The following is a 23132-nucleotide window of genomic DNA, read 5'->3' as shown; positions in this document are numbered from 1 at the left end:
TCTAAGGTGGGAAGGAGGGAATCAATTTAGGCCTTGTTGAACACCTTGTGACACATTTTCAAGGTGACAATTGTGTTTCCTTTTTACCTTATGTCACTGATTTCTATTGGAAGTAGTAAATGTATAGAAGGAGCGGGTGACAGTGAAAAAAGATTTGTGCTTTCATACCCTTTGTCCTGCTCATTCTTGTCCTTTCCTAGCAGTTGTCACTATGAACATTATTACACCTTTGCTGTTGAAAGTATTCTGTGCTCTTTGTTTCCTTACCAACACATTGATTCCACTGGTAATGCTGAATATATCCTTGTGGGCATCCACATCTGTATCCACCCAGAATGTTTTGACAACCATGCTGGCACCTGTGGTTTCCATCACATTCATCCACATCTTTGCAGTCAGGAGAGAAGTCATGCGTGAAAGAACACATGATTATAGACATTGCCAGATATGCTACTCACTTTGATCATAGTCATTGAAACACCAGTATCTATGACAGAGGAGTGCTGCTGTAAGATAGAAGCACCATTCAAGTTGGTCTTCTGGAAGGCCTAAAAGTCAACTATGTAGTGTTCAATAAACCAACTGGACCTTCTGAATTTTTACATTACTCAAATTTGAAGAAGAAACACTCTTCCTGGTAATCCCACATGATGTTGCTTTGATTTAATGTTTAGCATCTGAATAACAAAGCTTTCAGTTTCCTGAAGTACTTACCAGATAACTGCTTACCTTTGCAATTAAAAATTAAATAAATCTGAATCATGTAAAAATAAAGAAGAAAGCCACAAAGGAAAAACAAAGTGTAAGAACCTCAATCATCTGAAATAGAGTCTTCTATAAGAAATACGTGGATTCTGTGCAGCCTAATGTGTCAGGTACAGTATGCAGTTCCACTAGGAAAATAAAAAGTATCTTTCACAATGTCACAGATTCTATGTTACACTCTAGTTGTCCACAGTTTGAAAGAAATTTAAGGGAACTGTGATGTCACAAAGCCTGAGGTGCAGAAAATCATCACATCAGAAACTGAAGATGTCATTTTATCAGTAATGGCATAGAAAGCAGGTCTGATCTGCTAGTTCTGATACATGTAATCTAGTGTTTTGTTGCATAGGTGCTGGGTAAAGTACACAATCATTGTGTATCTACTTTATGAGAACAAAGTAATCTGTCAGAACAAAATACTTTCTAAAACTTCTTGCTCTGTATAGTCTCCATTTACTCTAGAAACAGGCTCAAATATCAATTCCTGTTTTAAATGCTGAAGCAAGACACCTGGTATTCTGACATGTCTTAAATTTATACACAGGTACCCTTGCATTTCTAATTATTAACAGCCATTTGCTCAATATCTGAGGCCCACTGTAAAGCTCTCAAACACAGATTTCCTGACTGGGGCTCCCCTTTGGGCCAACACAGATAGATGAAGCCCAGCAATATCATTTGTATTTTAGCTGTGGTGAATTAACCTTCTGAATGTGTATCTCTATGGTAGAAGCCTTAAAGTATGAATTTAGAGTCTAATCTTAGATACCCTCAGGTATATGATCGCAATTAGCTGAAATAAAAATCATAGAGATATTTGCTTTAGGCTGTATGAAAATGAGAACAGAGGCAATAACTGGACTTCTAGATGCGTAAGTCTATGTGAAATTTAAATGGCAGCTTGAGTTCAAAAGTTACTTTTCATTCTAATTTGTGTAAGAAGTACTCATGCAGTATCTTTGTGGTGGTGAGAGAAAGTTCAGTTCTCCCTTCCCCACAAAGAAACCACAGTCACAGTCTTGTAACATATTTCTTCTTGGTGTTTTTTTTTTACTATAGCTGGTGCTCTCTCCTTGACATCACAGGATTCGCTAGGCATGGAAGTAAGGATTTGCACTATGAAGAAAAATTTGACCTTTACTAATTACCTTCACAGTTTAGTCCAGTAGAGTCTAGAGAAAATCCCCTTTGACATTCACAGGTAAAACTTCCAGGGGTGTTTTGGCAAATTCCTTTTGGTCCACAAAGTGATGGCTGAGAACCACATTCATTGTCGTCTTAAAAACACAGAAGAGAGAGAAGGTTGATGTACCTTATGGCATAATTTTAGGCATGTTTATATAACATTTCTTAAGAGGTATCAAAGCATAGAGGTGCAACAGTTTATTTTGAAAATGTGGTTTTTCCTATTTGAATGTCAGATGAATTGACAAATCCTGCAGAGCTGTAACTAATTAATAAATTGGAAGTGTAAGTCATAACCCGGTTATGAGTGCGGAAGACCTATGTGTGTAAGTGCTGATGGTGGAAAAATGCTACACTTCTGTATTAGCTGAACTAAAATAGTTTCATATGGGAAGATTCACACATATGCTTCAGATCTGAAGGTATCTGTATCTATTTAAAAAGAAAACGCAGTCTGGTTTTATTTAACAACATTTAAAATCAGATATGAACACTTTACCCTTTTGTCTCCATGTGGCTATACTTAGAATATAAGAACATGTATTAAATACATACAACTGTTTCTAAGCAAGAGAATATGAATGGTGATAGAATGGTTTTTATTTAGCTTTAATTTTTGCTTTCAAAATCTGTTTTCTGGAATGCTGACATTATTGTTCTGTATTATTACTGTTTTTACAGAGCAGAATAAATTAATGAGAATGTTATACTTATAGAAGAATTAATACAGGAAAACTAATGTTTTTCTTACCAATACAAGCTGTGTGATGTTGTGTAAAACCAGGTGGACATTTACATGTGAAACCTCCAAGGGTGTTGACACAGAGAAACTGACAGTTGTGTTGTTTGGTTTGACATTCATCAAGATCTGAAAGTAAGAGATGTTGACTTAAGAACATCAGCAAAAAAAAAAAGAGTTACATTTAGTCTAACTTGATAAAATAGCACATTTCAAAACTATTTAATTGTAAGGCAAGGTGCAAAAAAAATGAAAAGTTGTTGTGTCTAACTTTCTTTACCTTTACATGTCTTCCCATCTTCCTGAAGGATGTAGCCCCGAGGACATGAGCACTGATAGCTACCTTCTAAGTTCTTGCAGATAAAATTGCATGGTTTAGGAGACTGAGAACACTCATCAAGATCTAAAGCAAGAAAAAGTTAGTTATCTGTTGTACTGATTTCTTTGAAGGGCATTTTCTGAACAGCAATATACTTAAGAGATAAATGTTGGTAGACATCCCAAATTTACATTTGTTCAGAATTTCTGTTTCTTCCTGTATGGATGTGTTCCTGTGGAGTTTCTATGGAGCTGTCACTTCAGTGACATACTGAGTTTCTTGAGTGACAGCAGCATTAGTATTTTCATCTGAGGACTAGGTGTTTATTTGAGGGCATACTATAGTATACTTATATATGTCAACCAACAATAAGTAGAGTGGGAAAATGTAGACCATGAAATAATGAGTCAGTTTGACAGTCAAAGAGGTTATACAGCTGAAACATCTTTCAGTGCTCATTTTACTGGAGGAACACTGCCACCAGGGGAGCTTGTTTCTCTGTTTTTCCAAATTAAATAAAAAAATAGAAGTGTGCGTTAGGGAAAAAAAAGATAGAAAAGAGGTAACAGATGCAGAGAAAAAAATGGTTTGATACAAAGCTTTGCAAAGGTTGACACACCATTATTTTGAAAAATAACCAAAGATTAAGATGCTGAATCTTACCAGTGCAGGATGTGCCACCTATGTCAGTGGTATAGCCAACTTTGCAGAAGCACTGGAAGGAGCCCATAGTGTTAATACACTGTCCGTTTCTGCACAGGTTTGGCATGGCCTTACATTCATCAATATCTGTACAGAACACATCAAATATGTCAATTTTCAGTTTTAAATTCAGCTTTTTTCTCCTCTGACATTTTGCACAGCTCCTCGTCATGGTTCTGATAGGAACTTTACCCTTTCTTTCTCTTCAAAAATGTATATGAATTCAAAGTTAAACAGCCTTCATACTTCCGTTATTGTTTTCTGTATCAAAACCTGCCTGCTACTTCATTGGGTGCCCAGGTTCCAGTTTTGGTAACTGAAAATACAAAAACTATAGATGTGAATTTTCTTATGACCAGTTACACGAATATCACACTTTCATAACACAGTGTAAAATGTATATTAGCTTCTGTTCCCTGGGTGGAAAGAGTAGCTACAATACATTCAGTGAGACTACTGTAACAACAGCTGTTGTTGCTTTTGACATGTATGCAACTTTTCAACATACAAAAGCTTTCAGATCATTTCTAGCTTTTAGTTACTGTTTCAGATTCTAATTCTGAAAATTCTGCACAGCTGAAAATACTCTGGTTGCAGCTATCGTTTAAAGGTGGTTTTAATTTCTTGTCTCTCAGCAGCAATTGAAAAATCAGACTCTTGTATTGCAGGAAATTCTTCAAATGGGCTTCAAAGACAATTATGCATTTTCTTATATATGTACACATATTATTTTCTCCTTTCCTGCCTCTCTTCGTCCCCACAAATACCTCTTCCATCTGTAGTATAGCCAGGTCCATGTGGACAAAGTTTCTTATACTGAGCAGTTCCAGGAAGGGGACAGAGCTCACACTGGTTACCCCAACCCCGGCCTCCATCACAGCAGCACTCTGATTTAGTGACAACGTTCTGGCTGCTTGAAGCCATCTGACACATTGTCTGTAAAACTTCAGCAAAGCAAAACCCTTGGCGATTATCTGTAAGGAAAAGAGTAGAGATCAAGAAAGAGCAGGAGACAAGCATCTGATGTATTACTCTGGCTCTCTTATCAGCATGTGCAAGCAGCAGACTATCAGCAACCAGTCTGCGAAGTCTATTTTGACTTAGCTTTACAGATTAACTCTGTCTTCTGATACTCTGCTGCCAATTCTGTCATCTCTAAAATTCAGCAGCTGTATAGGTTGGACACTTAAAAAGTTGTGCCCTGGGGCATATCTACTGAGTATGCCTGAAAGTAAAGCAAGCTGTGGGCCAAACAGAGCTTCCATTTAAGATGCCTATGTTTGGCTTGCATTTGAATGATTTTACTTGGAGTGGAGATAGAAATTTGTTTTGTTTGTTTGTTTTACGGGCCAAAATAGCATGTCAGATCATCTACAATTACCCTAATGTAGTTTAAATGAATAAATCCTTAGCACTGAAAAGTCCCTATGCAACTCAGTGCTTTTTCAGGGAAAAAAACAACCCAAAATTATATGGCCTTGCTGTTGATATGTTGATCCATTTCTATTTTCCTCTCTTTTCAAACCTTGTGGTTAATATCTGTCAGTCAGAAAGAGGAATAAAGTTTTAGAGTCATTAAGCTCCTACAGGTTTCCACCAAACAGTCAGCTAAAGAAAGCACAGATCACAGCTCTCATTGCTAATAAAAATTCTTAAATTTTGCAGAGATTGTATCTTCTAAACATATCACCTATCTTATTTGTTAATTAAAATGGAGACATTGTTAACTAGGCTTTTCAAGGTGAAAGTTAAAATCCTTCAGATCCCTCAGAATGTGTGCGTCTATTGACATCTGGATGAATTTCTCTTTTACAAGGATGAAGAGTAGAATCTGTAAATTTCTTGCATCCAGCAGATAAAACACAAACTTTGGCTTTAGGCAAAACTTGCTTTGATGTGAACAGTAACTTAATTGTTCAGGGCAAATGAAGGTATTCTCACCAGAAGTGTCAGTTGTGAGACAGTACATTTGCTGCAGTAATCTGCAAGACTCCTGCAGATTTCTCTTCTCCTCGTTAGGTATATGGGGCAGATCTTATGCACTTTTTATACACAGCTTTCTCTCCAATTTGAGGTGTGTGTTAAATTTTAATGTGAACACAACAATGAGGTTTGCACCGTGTATTTAAAATAACGTAATCTAAGACTTCATGTTTGAGCTTTAATTCTGAAAGAATACTTTGTTTCTGCCAGACTCATTTTGTATTGTCATTTCTGACCCAGGAAACCCTAAAAGAAAGGCAGCAGTGAGCGAATTACCTCAGAGCACAGTTTTCATTAAAAAAATAAAAATATATTAAATATTAGAAAGCAATAATGACCTCCAAGCAAGGTATTGCCTTGGCATTAATGACTGGCTGGGCTTAACAGACTGCAGCATCCTCTCCTCATCTGATCATAATCTTCAGGAAATACCCTGCAATCGCAATGTTACTGCTTTGCCATGAAGTCAGCACACTACAGATGAGAATTTACAGGAAGCTGGCTTTATAGTACTTACATGAGATAATACACAAAAGTCTTTCAATGCAAGACTACTAATAAATTCTGATACAGCTTCAATATCATAAAATACTTCGAAGTATCTACACTTGAATGCTGATCAAGAAAAAGCAGGTTTACAGTTCTGTTTGATTTCTAGAAAAGCAGAAGTAATTTTATACCCTGCAATGACAAATCTGAACATACTGAAAAGGAAAGAGGTTGATGAAAGTAAAAACTTTCACCAGCATTTAATGTGCAGGCCTACCTGAAGCCTTTTTAGTATATCTTGCCTTTTTTTTCTTTTCTGTGAAATCCTAGTATTTATATTCATATCCATATTAAATTCATAATCTCTACCTGAATTAAAGGTGCAGAAAATTCAGATGTCTAGTTGCAGTATTGTTGTGCTTAAGGTTTTCTGAATATGCAAACATTTAATTTTGCACTGTATCCCAGCTTTTGATCTATTTAAAGTAACGAAATTACGCATATGCATTTGGTTTGGATAGTGTTGCTCTGCACCATATTTATGTCCTTCATGGAATTTAGACCCTGAGCCCCCTTACTGCCAGGCTCAGATAACATTCTCAAGATAGTCATCATTCCTATGACTATTTAACATATACTTGTTTACTTAATAAACATCATTATTTAATTTCTGTAGAAATAAGACCTACTAGGCACTCAGAAGCCTAATTTACACTCTCTGTCCTTTATACTTCAATGTAAGATGAAATGTATTTGAAAGAGGCACTTACCAAGACACTCAATGCCTGATGGACTTGACAGGAATCCTTCATTGCATTCACATCGGTAGCTCCCAATAATATTCATGCAGCGACCATTTTCACAGACAGCTGGCCTGGTATGGCACTCATTTTCATCTTAACAACAATAAAATACAGAAATATCTAGTGGACTCATAGAACACATTAACTGTTCTGTGTAATATTTGGAAAACATTTGCAGGAAGCGGAAAATCAACAACTCGGTAAGATTGGAAAGGATTTTCATAGTAACTCTCTTGTATTCCATTCTTTATGTACAGCACCCTAGGACAAAAGCATTGATCCTTGTATGTTTACAAATTCTAAGAAGAAGGACTACAGAGGGGCATATAGGAATGATGCTGCCAGAATATGTAGTGGAAAGCAAAGGCCGTCTTGGAATTAAACAAGACAAGACAGCATAAGAGCTTAATCAAGTACATCAGTAGGAAGAGATGTCTTCTCTTGCTTTCTAAGCTTTACCTGTGCAGCCTTCTCCATCAGGTCTCCGGGTCATACCAGGAGGACAAATGCACATGAAGGTACCAATTAAATTTTTGCACATCATGCCTCTTGATTCACAGTCATGGAGACCTTCAGCACACTCATCTAGATCTGGAAAAATAAAATAGAATATTGTGCTAGAATTTCCTGCCAGCAGTTTCAGTTACTGAGGTCAACTAGCACTTTCTCATGGAAAAGGACATACAGACTCCCCTAACTAAGAAGCACTGAAAAAAAGTCTGGGAACCATGCTGCACTATGGTGTTCTGATTCTTTGTGAGCTGCATCTTGTCATGGTAAAGCTGTTACCTTCTTAGTTTACAATCCACACAAGGGGTACCTTGATAATGGAATCACTGGATATTTGCCTTGCATGAATTCTGAAAGAGTAAATCATCATCTGTCTGCTAGGCTGTTTGTTAGATTCTGCTGAGAGGAAGAATGCAAGATGCATGGAAATATTTTGTATCACACTTTGGCCAGTGCCAGGTGATGAAATCAGGGGAATAGTTTATATTTCTGTCATTACCTTTGCACATCTTTTGGTCTTCTCTTAGTTGATAGCCAACTGGACATGTGCATTCGTAGAAACCGTAAGTGTTGATACAACGAAAAGCACAAAGCAAGGGATTCTGAGCACACTCATTTATATCTGAACAGAAAGGAACAAAGTAACCATTCTTGTTGAAGTCTTGAAACAATCCAGAAGACAGTTTTCTTATACCTGTACTTTTCTTGTCAGCTAACATGCAACCAGAAATGCAGTAATTAAAATCAGAAGCCTGTGGATGTTTGGGTTTCAGTAGCCAGTGAAAACTGAACAAAACCATGCTTAAAAATAATGGCATAATAAATATGGCACTACCTGATCTTACAATGACAGGTTGGGACAGGATTAGTTTAGACGATGGAGAATGGAATCAATACAGCTGATCAGTATGATCTAGTATTGTCCCTTTATTGCTTCAGTGTTGTTCGATTATAATGCAAGCACAGTACAGAGCAGATAGTAGAGCTGACAGGCTAGTAAGAAGTGCCTAGAAGAAGTGCGCAGTAAGAAAACCTTTACAACTTATATCAACTCAGAGAGCATTGCTGGCATGGCTTCATTGGTCCCTCATGAGTGACCCCACACTATTACTATAGATTATTGGTTAAACTAGTAATAACACATGAGGTTGTTGATGCACGTGTGCGTCCTGTGAGTCCAAGAGAACTCTCTGTGTTTATAGCTACCAGTGTCCTGCTTTGGTTACACGGTGCAGGCACAGCACTACACTGCTACACTGCTAGCCACTTCTGCACCCGTGCTGGACACGGCCTACCACCATGTCAGGCTCTAGGCCTACAGTGCCAGATTGCTCACACTGCTTATTGCAACCATTACCACAGATTAGTTCAGATTTTTATTGCATGATCACTTCTGTGTGATGAGAGATACCCACTTTTCCCCCCCAACTCTAAAAAAAAAAATTCTTGTTTCAGAAAGCAAACTAATTATGAGTCATGAAATGCAGAATCTGTAAGAAGCATCCTGATCCACATCTGATGAGAACAGAATGGCTGTACACAATTCCCACACTATGAAAAATAACAGGTACTTAATGAACTAATAGGGGATTAAAGAAAATACTTCTCTAACCAGTGAGAGTAGACATTCTGCATCTCGGTGCCGCAATAGGCTGTGGAGTCAGATGGTATCAGCAGGTTCAAGACTGTACTGGACAGATTCTTTGGCAATTGATCCGTAAGTGGATATGTAACCTGCTCTGCAGGGATGCATCCCCCAGTTTACATCATAGTTTCCCTGTATTTTCAGCTCTTACTAATCCTGAGGTGGGGGGGAAGGGGTTGTAAGAGCTCTGCTCTCCCCAGGGATTAAGGAAACCTGATCCAGGTGGACTTGGTTCCTTCCTTCCCCAGCCCAGGAAACCAAGTTATTCTGTTCCTCTCCCCCTTCCTCTCTAGCAAAACGATAAAGGGGAGGGTACGGCAACCATTTTCCCTCTCTTTTGCTCCTGCTTTGCCTGTGCAAGAGGACCAAGAGTTGCTGCTGGCTTCCTGGTCCTCTGCCATGTGGTCAGGCCTGGTCTTTCTCCCTGCTGCATCCACGGTTCTCCAAAGGACTGTTGGTTTTGTATATCTCCCTATCCATCCTTGTTCCTTCCCTTGTGGACCCTTTGCTGTTATTTTTTTTTATATATATATATATGTATATGTGTGTATATATATATATATGTATGTATATGTATATGTATATAAACATAAATATATAAAAACATATATGTAAACATAAACATAAATATATATATACTGTTTAAAGAAAAAAAAAATTACCTTTCTACTTCCAAACTGACTCCAAATTATTTCTTGGTAGATTTGCCTCCTCCTCTTTTTCCTTACTCCCCTTTTTTTCCCCTTTTTTTCCCCTTCCCTTGTTTTTTTTCCCTATTCTTTCCCCTTCCCTATTTTCTTTCTATCTAGAAAGAGGAAGGGAGAGCAGGGGAGGGGTTCCCAGTCTTGCCCCCCATCTGAGCTCTTAAATTCCAGTTAAGGCTCAAACCAGAACAGGAGGAAATGAAGAAAGTTGTTAGTTACATGTGCATGTTGAGTTAGCATTTCAACTGTGAAGGATGAAATAATGGACTAGATAGACCAGTGTTCTGACTTCAGTTTATTAGGCACATTTTAACTCAGTTGTCACTGTAACTGTGATAAGTGTGTCAGTTCATAACTGCTCTGTCTCAGTTACAAAAAATGTTCTGCAAATTCAGGCATTTTTGCTATGCCATTTATGAGGATATTTAGGGGGTTCAACAGGTACTTTCTTTTCCACCCCAACTTTTTCCAACAAACAGAAGAACAATGTAACGTGCAGTTTGGAAATTCTGTGATAAACTAAATATATTGCTTAAATCAATTCAGGACTTCTTTTTCAATTTCAATGACGTATTTCAAGCAGAGAAGCTTTTTTGTCCTCCTAATTATGACACTACCAAAGACCTGTTTGAATAACTTGAATACTGAGGAACAGATGAAAACTAAAGGTGAAAAAAACGCAAAACAACAAAGAGGACAAGTTACCGTCACAATTCATCATTGGGCCTGGCTCAAATCCTTCATGACAGTTGCACTCAAAACTGCCGATAACATTAGTGCATGTACCATCTCCACATGGGTTTCCAATTGAACATTCATCAGTATCTGTACATAATGAATAAATGCAAAGTGAAGTGGGACACACTTCAAACTGTTTTTCAATTTAACTGTTACTATTCTTATAATTCATGAAATATGAACACACCGATGCAATGTACTCCCGTGTAATCTAAGTTGTATCCCACAGGGCACTCACAGCGAAACGATCCATCAGTATTAATGCAGTGACCATCGGAGCAAATCCCTGGGCTTTCAAGGCATTCATTTACATCTAAAAAGCAGGAAGATATCAGCAACCACTCAGCTGATGCATTTCGGCATAAAGTCTTAAAACAGTGTTTTAAAAAGGCTAAGCACCCTATTCTGATTGTCTCTAGCCATTCAGTTTCAAAGGTAATCTTTTAACTATCATTTCATAATGGTCCACGTTTATTAACGGTCAGCCTCCTGTCACTCAGATGTGTGGGGAGTAAGCCATCACATACTATAATATCCTAGTCTATTTTTAAGTATAAATAATTATTTCCTTTTTAAAATTATCAGAAAAAAGAATCCCTACCTTCACGCGTATCATCAATTCCAGGAATTGTTCCATGACCATATGGACACAGGTCCTGAAAAGCAACTGTACAAGTATTTTTTAATTAAGAAAAAAGAATGAGTGAGAGAGAGAACCAAAAGCCATCCAAAAAATCTCACACTTTTCAAAACTGTCAACCGGTTAAATCACAGTCATTATGCTGCCTTGCCAGATGCAAAAGCGACACTGTCTCTAGGTCAGGAAGCAGCACTAGAACTCATTCACCTTCCATGTGCTCATGTTTGGTGCCTTCCCCTTCCTGTACCTGGAGAAATTCAAACTGTCAGTTGCTTCTGGAATTCTTGGCACTGTCCCATTTAATTCTTTTGCCTAAAGCAGGCTACACCTAGAAATGGAGGCTATTGGTTCATTTCTCTACAGAGCAAACCCAACAACTCAGTATTTATCTTTTTCTGAGGTTTATTCCATTTAATTTTATTCCCTTTGTTGACCTGAAAATGGATTTAAAATGGACTCTTAAGAGGAATGCCAGAAAGATCTCTCCTGCTAATGATCAAAAACGTACAGCACAAATGTGCTTTTCCTTTTCTCCCACCTAAAAAGTATTTAAGTCTTGATGTGTACCTTCTTCTTCCTTTGGACAGAGCTCACAAGGATCACCCCATCCTTCCCCTGGCATTTTACTGCAGCAACACTTTGCTTTTGTGGTGTTGAAAGCCTTTGGCACTGAGCATTTTCCATTCTCAAAGTTAGTGAAACAGAAGCTTTGGCGAGTGTCTGAAAAAGAAAATACAGTTATGTGGAGCTAGCACCTTCCACTGGTCATGTGACAACTTCCCAGCTCTGAAAGGGTTAACATAAGGCCTGTATTTGTCATAATATTTTGAAAGCACTTTCCAACCCTCATAAGGGCCTAGTCCTTATTCATGCTGCAGAGTCTCTGTTATCTGTTAGAGTAAGCTCTTATATTCTTTAATAACTTACCAAAACATCTCCGTCCGTTATCAGACAGCACAAAACCTGTGGGACAGATGCACTGGAAACCTCCTGGAGTATTTGTACAGGAGCCAAAGAGACAGATATTTGGATCCTCATTACACTCATTAATATCTGTTAATTAAAAGAGCAAAGGCTCAATGTTACTTCATTTGCTGTGAATCCCTTGGTTAAGAAAGACTGTTTATGTATTTGTTTGTTCATTTAACCTGAGCCAGAGGTGCTCCTCAAAGAAAGCTCCCAAGAGCTGCCTCTTTCAAATTAGAGCACTTCACTGGCACATACTTCCCTCTCCAAACATCACTCTCTGTTCCTTGCCATATTTATAATATAAAAATTAATCAAATGCTTTCAGGCTCAACAGAAGACAAACCACTGATAACAAAAATATTTTTCTGTAAACATCAAAAAGATGAATTTTTAAAATCTGTATGTTAAGCATTCTTTGTAATTAACAAAGGGCTTTTTATATGCCAGTTGACTGATTCTTGAACTGAAACTATATGTAGCTATTAGTAGAGGTAGACCTATGAATATATTTATGTATTCAGATTTATATTTACCAGTCTCTCACAGCCATTCTTGATATATTATTCATTTTTTTCCTGTTGAATTGCATATATTGCTATGAGTATTTAAATGTGTGATTGTTTTTAAAGAAACAGAGATATTTTTGTAATTATTAAAAAACTTTTAACCAAAATAAGAGTACTTCATGTAAGCACCAAGTGCCTGTAAAATTACGCAACTCAAACAGCATCCAGCTGCATATCCTGCATCTATACAAACAACAGAGTAAGAAACGTACTACTTTAATAGACCTTTAATTTTTCAAACCCATTATTTAGAACTACATTTTAGTGTATTCTGTTTTGCAAATACAGAAGATATAAGCCTCCTTGTTATTTGTAAAGGTAGTACATTTCGAAGTGTATATTAATAATCTTCAAAGCCGTACCTGCAGTACAACCTTCCCATGCACGGATATTAAAAGAAGAGACCAGTGGCTGCATAAGCAGACGGCCAGCCTGGATGGGTAATGAACTTCTAAAAGAACTAAGAGAAAAAATTGAGGGTGTATCATCTTTGGAAGAACGGTGAGGCAACCCATGAAAAGTTTAAGGATGTTGCTAGGTCTTGTAGGAAGAAAATTAGGGAGGCAAAAGCACATTTGGAGCTCAGACTGGCCTCTGCTGTGAAGGACAACAAAAAGTCCTTCTATAAATACATGAATAGCAAGAGGAAGGGCAGGGACAACCTCCACTCCTTGGTGGACACGGAGGGGAATGTTGTAACAAAGGATGAGGAGAAGGCAGAGTCACTTAACAACTTCTTTGCCTCAATTTTTTCTAACAGGACAGAATGTCTTCCACACAGCTGGCCTGCAGAGCTGGCAGAAGGAGCCAGGGAGCAGCATAGTTTTCCTCTGTTCCAGAAGGGGATAGTTGGTGATCTGCTTAGCCACTTGGATCCCCACAAGTCCATGGGACAGGATGTAATCCATCCTAGGGTTCTGAGAGAGCTGGCAGATGAGCTGGCCAAGCCACTCTCCATCATTTTTCAGCAGTCCTGGCTCACTGGAGAGGTCTCAGATGACTGGAAGCTGGCCAACGTGGTGCCCATCCACAAGAAGGGCTAGAAGGAGGAACCAGGGAATTCCAGACCTGTCAGCCTGACCTCAGTGCCAGGCTGCCAGGTCCTGCCTGACCAACCTGATCTCCTTCTATGATCAGGTGACTGCCTGCCGGATGTAGGGCAGGCTGTGGATGTAGTCTACCCGGATTTCAGCAAGGCCTTTGACACCGTCCCCCATGGCAGACTCCTGGCCAAACTGTCAGCCCATGGCTTAGACAGCAGCACTCTGTGCTGGGTTAGGAACTGGCTGGAGGGCCGAGCCCAGAGAGTGGTGGTGAATGGTGCCACATCCAGCTGGCAGCCAGTCACTAGTGGTGTGCCCCAAGGATCAGTGCTGGGCCCCATCCTGTTCAATATCTTTATTGATGATCTGGATGAGGGCATTGAGTCCATCATCAGTAAATTTGCTGATGACACCAAGCTGGGGGCAGGAGTTGATCTGCTGGAGGGTCGGAGAGGCTCTGCAGAGGGACCTCGACAGGCTGGACAGATGGGCAGAGTCCAGCGGCATGAGATTTAACACATCCAAGTGCCGGGTTCTGCACATTGGCCACAGCAACCCCATGCAGTGCTACAGGCTGGGGACATAGTGGCTGGAGAGCAGCCAGGTGGAGAGGGACCTGGGGGTGCTGGTTGATGGTAGGCTGAACATGAGCCTGCAGTGTGCCCAGGCAGCCAGGAGGGCCAATGGCATCCTGGCCTGCATCAGGAACAGTGTGGCCAGCAGGAGCAGGGAGGTCATTCTGCCCCTGTACGCTGCACTGGTTAGGCCACACCTTGAGTCCTGTGTCCAGTTCTGGGCCCCTCAGTTTAGGAAGGATGTTGACTTGCTGGAACGAGTCCAGAGAAGGGCAACAAAGTTGGTGAGGGGCTTGGAACACAAGCCCTATGAGGAGAGACTGAGGGAGCTGGGGTTGCTTAGCCTGGAGAAGAGGAGACTCAGGGGTGACCTTCTTGCTCTCTACAACTACCTGAAGGGAGGTTGTAGTCAGAGAGAGGTTAGTCTTTTCTCCTAGGCAACCAGGACCAGAACAAGAGGACACAGTCTCAGGCTGTGCCAGGGGAGGTTTAGGCTGGAGGTTAGGAGGAAGTTTTACACAGAGAGAGTGATTGCCCACTGGAATGGGCTGCCTGAGGAGGTGGTGGGGTCACTGTCGCTGGGGGTGTTCAGGGCGAGGCTTGACAGGATGCTTGGTTGCATGGTTTAGTTGATTAGGTGGTGTTGGATGATAGGTTGGACACGATGATCTTGAAGGTCTCTTCCAACCTGGTTTATTCTATTCTATTCTATTCTATTCTATTCTATTCTATTCTATTCTATTCTATTCTATTCTATTCTATTCTATTCTACAATAATATCCATATTGACCTTAATCTAAGTGTGGGGAGGAACAGGTGTCACAAATTTTTAGTACTGTTTCTCCTGGTATTTGTTGGACTTCTTGCTCTGCTGAATCTCAGAAGACTGACCTGTATTTAGCACATAAGGAAACAACTGAAATACAGTCTTTATCAGGAGGCAAATAGAAGTGGATTGATGAAAGCCATTAAGAACAGATTATGTGTCATTACTTCTGAAAAGTGTTACCTTGAGTCTCATTTTATTATTAGATGTGGCACATGGCTCCACAGAGGGACCCGGACAGGCTGGATTGATGGGCCAAGCCCAACTGTATGAGATTTAACAAGGCCAAGTGCTGGGTCCTGCACCTGGGTCACAACAACGCCAGGCAATGCTACAGGATTGGGGTGTGCTGGGTTATACCCATCCTCGATGGGAGCTGAAGAAAGAACACAGCTCCCCCGGTGGACAAATGAAACTTGATCCAAGTGGGCAGAGAGTCCAGGAGGAGGGGTCCCCTGGGTTAAAGGTGGTCTATTCCACTCCCACTTCCTGTCCAGCAAGTCTATAAAAAGGGCAGACAACTTTTACTGGTATCTCTCTCTCCCTGCTTTGCCTGCTCAAGAGAGATCATTTGCTGCTGCTGCTTCCTGCACTATGTGGTCAGGTCCTACTTCCAAATGGCATCCATGTTTTCTGAAGAACTGAATCTATTTGCATCCAGGGAATACAAGGCCATCCAGGTTTGGTTTTGTATATATTTTTCTATGTATCCTTATCCCTTACCTTTGTAAACCCTCCCTGTTACTGCTATATATATACTGATATATATATATATTTTTTTTTTTTTTGTAAAAAATTTACTTCTTTTACTTCCAAACTGATTCCAGACTATTTCTTTAATGAATTTACCTCTCCTTTCCCCGATCTGCGTTTTGTTTTACATTTTCTCACCAGGAAAAGGAGGGAGGAATCTCTATCTGTTACCATTTAGGCTTTTAGACTCCGGGTAAAGCAAAAACCAGCACATGAGGACAAATGGCTGGAAAGCTGCCCAGTAGAGAAAGACCTGGGCGTGCTGATCAACAGTCAGCTGAACATGAGCCAGCAGTGTGCTCAGGTGGCCATGAAGTCCAACAGTGTACTGGCTGGTATCAGGAATAGTGTAAAAACCAGCACCAGGGAAGTGACCGTCCCTCTGCACTCAGCATTGGTGAGGCCACACCTTGAGTACTGTGTTCAGTTTTTGGGCCCTCACTACAAGAAGAATGCTGTGTTGCTGGAGCATGTCCAGAGAAGGAACAGGTCTTCTGAGGTGCTGCTGAGGGAAGTAGATTTTCTTAATCTGGTGAAAAGGAGTCTGAGGGCAGAGCTTCTTGCTCTCTACAACTGCCCAAAAGGAGGTTGTAGAAAGCAAGTGTTGGGCTTTTCTCTCCTAGAAACAAGTGATAGGATGAGAGGAAATGGCCTCAAGTTGCATCAGAGTAAGTTTGGATAGGATATTAGAAGAAACTGCTCTACTGAAGAGGTTATAAAAATGTGGAATAGGCTCCCCTGAGAGTTGTTTTAATCCCTGTCCCTTTAAAGGACACACAGATGTGGTGCTAAGGGACATGACTCAGTATCAGAAGCAGTAAGATAACACCTCAACTCAATAATCTTAAAAGGTCTTTTCCAACCATAATGATTCTGTGACTCTCTACAACTACCTGAAGGGAGGTTGTAGACAGGCGGATGTTGGTCTCTTCTCCCAGGCAAGCAGTACCAGCACAAGAGGACACAGTCTCAGGCTGTGCCAGGGGAGGTTCAGGCTAGATGTTAGGAAAAAGTTCTATACAGAGAGAGTGATTGCCCATTGGAATGGGCTGCCTGGGGAGGTGGTGGAGTCGCCATCGTTGGAGGTTTTCAGGAGAAGACTTGATGTGGTGCTTGGTGCCATGGGTTAGTTGTTTGGGTGGTGTTGGATTGGTTGATGGGTTGGACGCGATGATCTTGAAGGTCTCTTCCAACCTGGTTTATTCTATGTATTCTATGTATTCTATAAACAAATGACTGTAGCATTCTCTGGAATATGACCAAACTCTGCAGTAGCTTCCCATAGACAGGCTCTGCATGAAGCATTTTGTCATCTTATTTCAGTGAAAAAAATATTAATATTCCAGTTAGTGTGGCACTTGCTAATACAGTAGCTCAGTAATTCAGCTGCATTTTGAAGTACTGATGATTACTGCAATAAATGGCTTGGGCCTAGTGGAAGAAACTGGTTTTGGGGCCATGGTCAACAGGTGAATAGCTAGACTTGGAAGTAAATGTGTCCTCTCCCTTCATTCTCATAACATGAAAGGAAATAAATTAAACGGCTAGGAGAAAAGTATGACTTTTTCTGTTTTGCTTTCTGGGCTCAGAAAGTAATGTTGCCATTGCCAGCCTTCACATTACAGACAGAAGTAATACATTCTATTGAATGCGGTTTTGTGTAAGACCAGTGGAAAGTAATGGGAAATGTTATGTTGTAAGAATGAATGTAATATAAATCAGAGAATTAGTACAGCCACATATGATTATTCTAGACATTTTATAGGAACTTTAGATACAGGTTTTCTAGACACATGGCAGAATGACAAGAAAGAACACAATTAAGTCTGCTTAGTTCTGACAAAAATCTGTCAAAAGCATCAAAAGATTCTGTATGGATAGTAGTATCCATAAATACTGATATTCCTGGAAAAACAAAAGCTTTAATTTTAAATTCATGATTTTAAAACTGTAGGTGATTTGAATTCATCTCAAACACTATTGCTCATGCAGAAATAGCAGCTGCCAAAAGAAACCATGAAGCTTGTGGGCAAACAATATGGTGGCATGATAAAAAATGAGAAAACGTTGCAACTTAGAAGATACATCCTACTGATCAAAGCAAAAATTTGAAGAGGGTCCAGTGATCCAGTTTCTACACCCATACATATTAGGTGTGATCCTTACGTCTTTGCCAGTGTCTGCTTCAGTCCTTAACAAGGTCAATCTGCTCATTCATTACTGACAGTTTTTTGGATGATTATGTCTAGGGTCCCACACCAGCTAACTTCAGTCATTTAAACTGAAAAGAATTTCTTTTAATATAGTCACAGTGCAGAGACAGATGTTTCCTCTGGCCTTGGAGAAACCTAAAGCTTCTAGGTTAGATACCTACAACTAATTGTGTGCACCACTCTTGCCAGGTGTCCAACATAGCTAATTTAGATGCCCAATAAATCACAACATTCCTGTTCTTTGCTCTGCTGGAAAAGGGAGTTGCAACTTGGCTTTATTTCTCATTCTCTGCCACACCAAATCTTAATTTGCTGTCTAACATTCAGCTCCTGAAATATATTCAAGGCTTTAAATGAAACTTGTATGAGCAAACAACATACAAAGCTAAGAAAGGACGGCTATAGCCTCTTCTGCCTCCTGTGAATCTCAGCACTTGAAAAACATTATACAAAACACAAAATCAGAAAACAGTCTTTGAAGAACCCAATTCAAGCAACTGTTCCTATAATGCTCCACAATTTTATCAAGATTTAAAAGAATTCATAGCGGTCTGAAACCTGGAGCTAGTTGATGCATTGATTGTCAGTAACTGCCTTCCTGTAACCACTATACAAATGCAGTACACAGATTGGTTTGGTTTAGGAATTTGATATTTTTTAAAAACTGAAAGAGAAAATACTGGGTTTTGAACAAGTATTTTTGTTTGCATTAATGAAGAAGTTAATTGTACAAAATGCAGTACTAATACCACACAAATCTCTTGCCATCTGTTTCTTAAACCTCTTCCTGAGGACTTTACCTGTCTCCATCATCTTAAGCCAGGCAACAGTCGTAATCATTAGGGTGTACAATTACTGTCCACCAAATTAGAACCAATTTTTCCAAATTTAAAATTGCTGAGAACAACAATTAAAACTTGCCTTACCAATGCAACTTTCACTTTTAACTTCATATCCTGGTGGACAGATGCATCTGAATGATCCTTCCAAATTTTGACAGGTACCAGGAGAGCAGGAACCAGATAGTGCCACACACTCGTTAGTATCTTTGGAGAGTAAAAGGCATCAAGAAACATTTAGAAGCATGTCATTCTTATGGTAACAAAACAGGCTTATATACCCAGTAGGATTACTTTCTTTTGCTAAGGTATTTAGATGCCTACTCCAAAACTTAGTTACATCTACTGTTTTCATTAAATTCACTGTCCTCCTTATTTTGTATTTAAGATACTCAGACAGTGTGGTGCTTCCCCCTAGATGGGAGCTAGCAGTCTGATCCTCGATGCCTCTTCCAACCTTAGTTATACTGTGATACTGTGATTATTTCAGCTCATCAGTACTTTAGTATCACCATGTGGTATCATACATACCAATGCAATTCTTTCCATCCAGAGTAAGTTCATATCCTTTGTTACATAAACATTTGAAGGAACCAATTTCATTGAAACACCGTCCGTTTCTGCACACCTGGCCAAATAAAGAACTGCACTCATCAACATCTGCAAAAAAAACCAACACACAAAATCCCAGAAGCAAGAGTTGAGTCCCAGCCTAGCATATACAATATCTTATAAACACACTCAATAGCAATATATATTTCTGTGGAAAAGCCAAATTCTGCAGCAACAGTAACAAGGGAACAGCTGACAGCTGTTACTTCAGTGCATTATAACATAAACTTTACATAAACAACACTTTTTTTTTTAACAGGGTATAGTAATTTCCAAACTTGCAGCATTACCTCAGCTACTGCATCTGCCCACATTCTGTTACTGCCAAGAGACTGTATGACAATAATTCCAGACACAGAAAAAAATATGTTACATGGAGTGTTCTGGATTTTATCTGGATTTCTATGTACTCAAATTTCCTTGTTGTTTTCAAATTTTGGAATGTCATTTGCTTTCTGCAGGATGATTTTCACCTTTGTCACAGTTCTGAAAATGAAGTTTGAAAATGCTCACTAGTTTGTAGAGAGCTAAAGGAGCACTGTGTAAGGAAAAATACAGACGGAAAAGTAACAGAATAAATGAAAAAGAGATTGGATAAGCATCATGGTGCAGGATCACTGGTTTACAATGCTTGAATTTGAATGATGAAGACGAACATGAGTTTTACTGACAAGGTTTTAAGTCTAATCTGGAAGCCTTAAGTCCTTAAGTACCAGCTTCTAAAAAATCTTCTGCTTCAGACAGTACAGCTGTGACGGTGTCACCAGTTTATTCCATAGTGTATTTCCTCTATGTTACAGTTCTGCAAGTAGAAATGCATCTAAAGTATTATTTCAGAGTGGGCTAAATTGCCTTTGAATGACCAGGATAGTTTGGAATAAAGCTCTGAGAGTCTCCAAGCTGTAGAGAGGGGTGCTAACAATATCGAGTCAGCTTGGGCTACTTGAAGTCTGGAGTAGAAGCACTGGATGCTCCTGGCAGGAGGCTGGCAGCTATACTGCCAAGGCAAAGAACCTCCTTAGCAAGTAGTGCCATTCTTTAGCAACAGATTCTTCTTACTTGAACAAGTTTAAAATTTTATCTTTCCTGGACAAAGAAGCACTTTAAAATACTTATTTAAGATGTTTCAGTTCTTTTCTAATTTAGAAACTTGTCCTTCAGCCCAGGAGGATTATCACAAGTGTCCAGGAATTTAAATTGCCCAAACCCATCAGATATATTGGTGTTCTGTGCTTTAGGGAACAGGAAACAGCAATGCCTGTACAAACTCTGCATAAGCAGATTTGGTAATCAGTCATACTGGCTTTCTTACTGCTGGTCTGCTACTTCTTTCCTACTTATCTGCAAGTGTCAAGTAATATGGTGAGCTAAATAAATAAATAAATTTAAACTCATGAAGCAACACTGGTGGTGTGATGCAGTACAGGTTAATTGCAAGTGGTGCCTATGGACTGTACCAATAGCCAAGGACATGAAAGTACCCAGGAGATCTAATGAAGGTAAGGGCTGCATTAAAATGTCAGTGAACTATAAGGATGCCTCAGTGGTCCATTCATGTAGGGTTTGCATTACCTCAAGCTTCACAGTAAAAAATATTTTTAGTTTTAAAAAAATATAGCAATTATAAACCGTTAAATTTTAGCAATTATAAACTGTGCTGGTAGCAACATTAACTACCGCACTCAGTTAACCTTCTTAGCACCCTGACCTGTTTTCTGTTTGAGTTTTAGTGCTATACCATCCTCCTTGGCATACCAAGCCACCAGCAATGAAAATAAAGGCTGTATTACTTCACCTACCCATGCAGTCACTATTATGAGTTAGTGTAAATCCTGGATAACATAGACAGTTATATGATCCAACTGTATTTTTACAAGTTCCATTTCCACATGGATGGTGTTCGCATTCATCAATATCTGCAAAAAGAAATAAATCTGTAGGTGTTATCTTTGTACAGTGTCAATATTCTATATCTCAGCCACTCCTTTGATCTATCGCACTTTCTATCTACTACTGATTTTTTACAGCTTCTGGTTACACACAGAAAAATGCTGCATTACATGTAGTTTTGGTGTATTTTACATATAAAATATACTGTTAAATGCAAAGGTAAAGTAGGTATGCATATCTAAAAACATTTTATTTCCCATAATAATATTTCTTTGTTTCTTAATGTATACTAGTGATTAGAACTCAGTACAAAGGATTGAGCACCACAGCCTTGGAACTACCTCAAACTTTATGTACATATTTTAGCCTTAACCCACGAAAACCTGTTGAAAATGCTCTATAAATGACTTTTGTGTCATTGCTCACAGACCAGTTGTAATTATGTCAATGCTACACCCAGAATTGCAAAGGCTGCTTACAAACTATTGGAAATGTCCATTTTAAAAACATGAAATGTTTTCTGTTGTGTGTTTCAGTAATTTCTGGAGTCTCATAGGGATCTGGAAGGATCTTGTTCTCCTAGTTCTTGTGGACTTTCTGAAACATTTCATTTATTTGGAGAAGGTAAACATTTTGTTGTATGGATCACTTCCATAACTTGCCATTGTCTAGATTTGTATTTAAAACTATGACATTTTTAAAATTAGCTTTACAATTTTGAGCAACCAAGCTGTCAAAATATTGCATTGTTGACACAAGTCACTTTCCCAGATATGCTCCTTGGACAGTTTGATAAGTATGATTTAGTCCAGCAATGAGAAACACATATGAATGAGTAGCAGTGAGAACAGGCTTAATTGTGTGTTTAAAGTTGAAATTGGGACACACCTCTTTTATAGAAGACAACGGATTTATCAAGAGCTTAGAACTGACATTTAGGTGATCACAGAGAACCAAATTCATACAGGCATCCCCTTTTATTTTTAAATTCCTAGAGAAATGATTATGAAATACTAATAGAACAAGAAAAACACTGGTATTTTGCAATATTCTTATTTCTTGTGTCTCTGTCATGCCAGCATTTTAATACAAAATGAGTACAGATTTCAAGATGCAATAAACTTAATTTCTGTTTTTTAAATGAAACATGGACCTGGTAAGTTTCTAAATAACTGGAAAATCTTTTCCCAGTCTCCAAACTCTATCACTCTGTGATGTCTCCTATGGAAATCTCCTTTAGGTAACCCACTATGATGTATTTTTTTGAATACAGAGTTAATATATTCTCAGGAACACAGAATTTTAAGACTACTGCTATTTTCTTCCTCAAACTAATATATCCATTCCAAGGACAATGTCACATAATTTATTTACAAAAACCCCAAACCAAAACTGCCACTATAATTTCTACACTAATTTGGACTTTAAAAAGAAATCAAACAAGCAGATCACACAAAACCCCACATTGTCTTTCCATACCCATACACATCGTCTGGTCTTGGGATGCCTTAAAACCATTGTGACATATGCACTGATAACTTCCTTGCATGTCCACACATAAACCATGACTGCAGACATTAGGAATTTCCAGACACTCATTGCGATCTGTAGCAAAATCATAAAA

General features: G+C 39.0%; 1 protein-coding gene across 1 annotated transcript in view; it reads right to left on the bottom strand.

Annotated features, from left to right (window-relative positions):
• The window catches only part of FBN2 (fibrillin 2), a 183559-nt gene that overhangs the window by 6787 nt on the left and 153640 nt on the right, over positions 1-23132 (bottom strand). Inside the window, exons 45-62 of the mRNA XM_009901310.2 lie at positions 22988-23113; positions 21418-21534; positions 19538-19666; positions 19094-19213; positions 12150-12275; positions 11790-11942; positions 11184-11249; positions 10770-10895; positions 10550-10669; positions 7995-8117; positions 7445-7576; positions 6953-7078; positions 4478-4684; positions 3672-3797; positions 2970-3092; positions 2702-2818; positions 1914-2042; positions 268-387 (exon numbers count right to left, since the gene is read on the bottom strand). Coding sequence (XP_009899612.2) covers positions 268-387; positions 1914-2042; positions 2702-2818; positions 2970-3092; positions 3672-3797; positions 4478-4684; positions 6953-7078; positions 7445-7576; positions 7995-8117; positions 10550-10669; positions 10770-10895; positions 11184-11249; positions 11790-11942; positions 12150-12275; positions 19094-19213; positions 19538-19666; positions 21418-21534; positions 22988-23113 — 2286 coding nt within the window. The remainder of the gene's footprint in view (positions 1-267; positions 388-1913; positions 2043-2701; positions 2819-2969; positions 3093-3671; positions 3798-4477; positions 4685-6952; positions 7079-7444; positions 7577-7994; positions 8118-10549; positions 10670-10769; positions 10896-11183; positions 11250-11789; positions 11943-12149; positions 12276-19093; positions 19214-19537; positions 19667-21417; positions 21535-22987; positions 23114-23132) is intronic.

The sequence above is a fragment of the Dryobates pubescens genome, chromosome Z (assembly GCF_014839835.1).
Source record: "Dryobates pubescens isolate bDryPub1 chromosome Z, bDryPub1.pri, whole genome shotgun sequence".
Classification (NCBI taxonomy): domain Eukaryota; kingdom Metazoa; phylum Chordata; class Aves; order Piciformes; family Picidae; genus Dryobates; species Dryobates pubescens.
The sequence above is the reverse complement of the archived record's forward strand: the minus strand, read 5'-3'. Positions and strand labels throughout refer to the sequence as shown.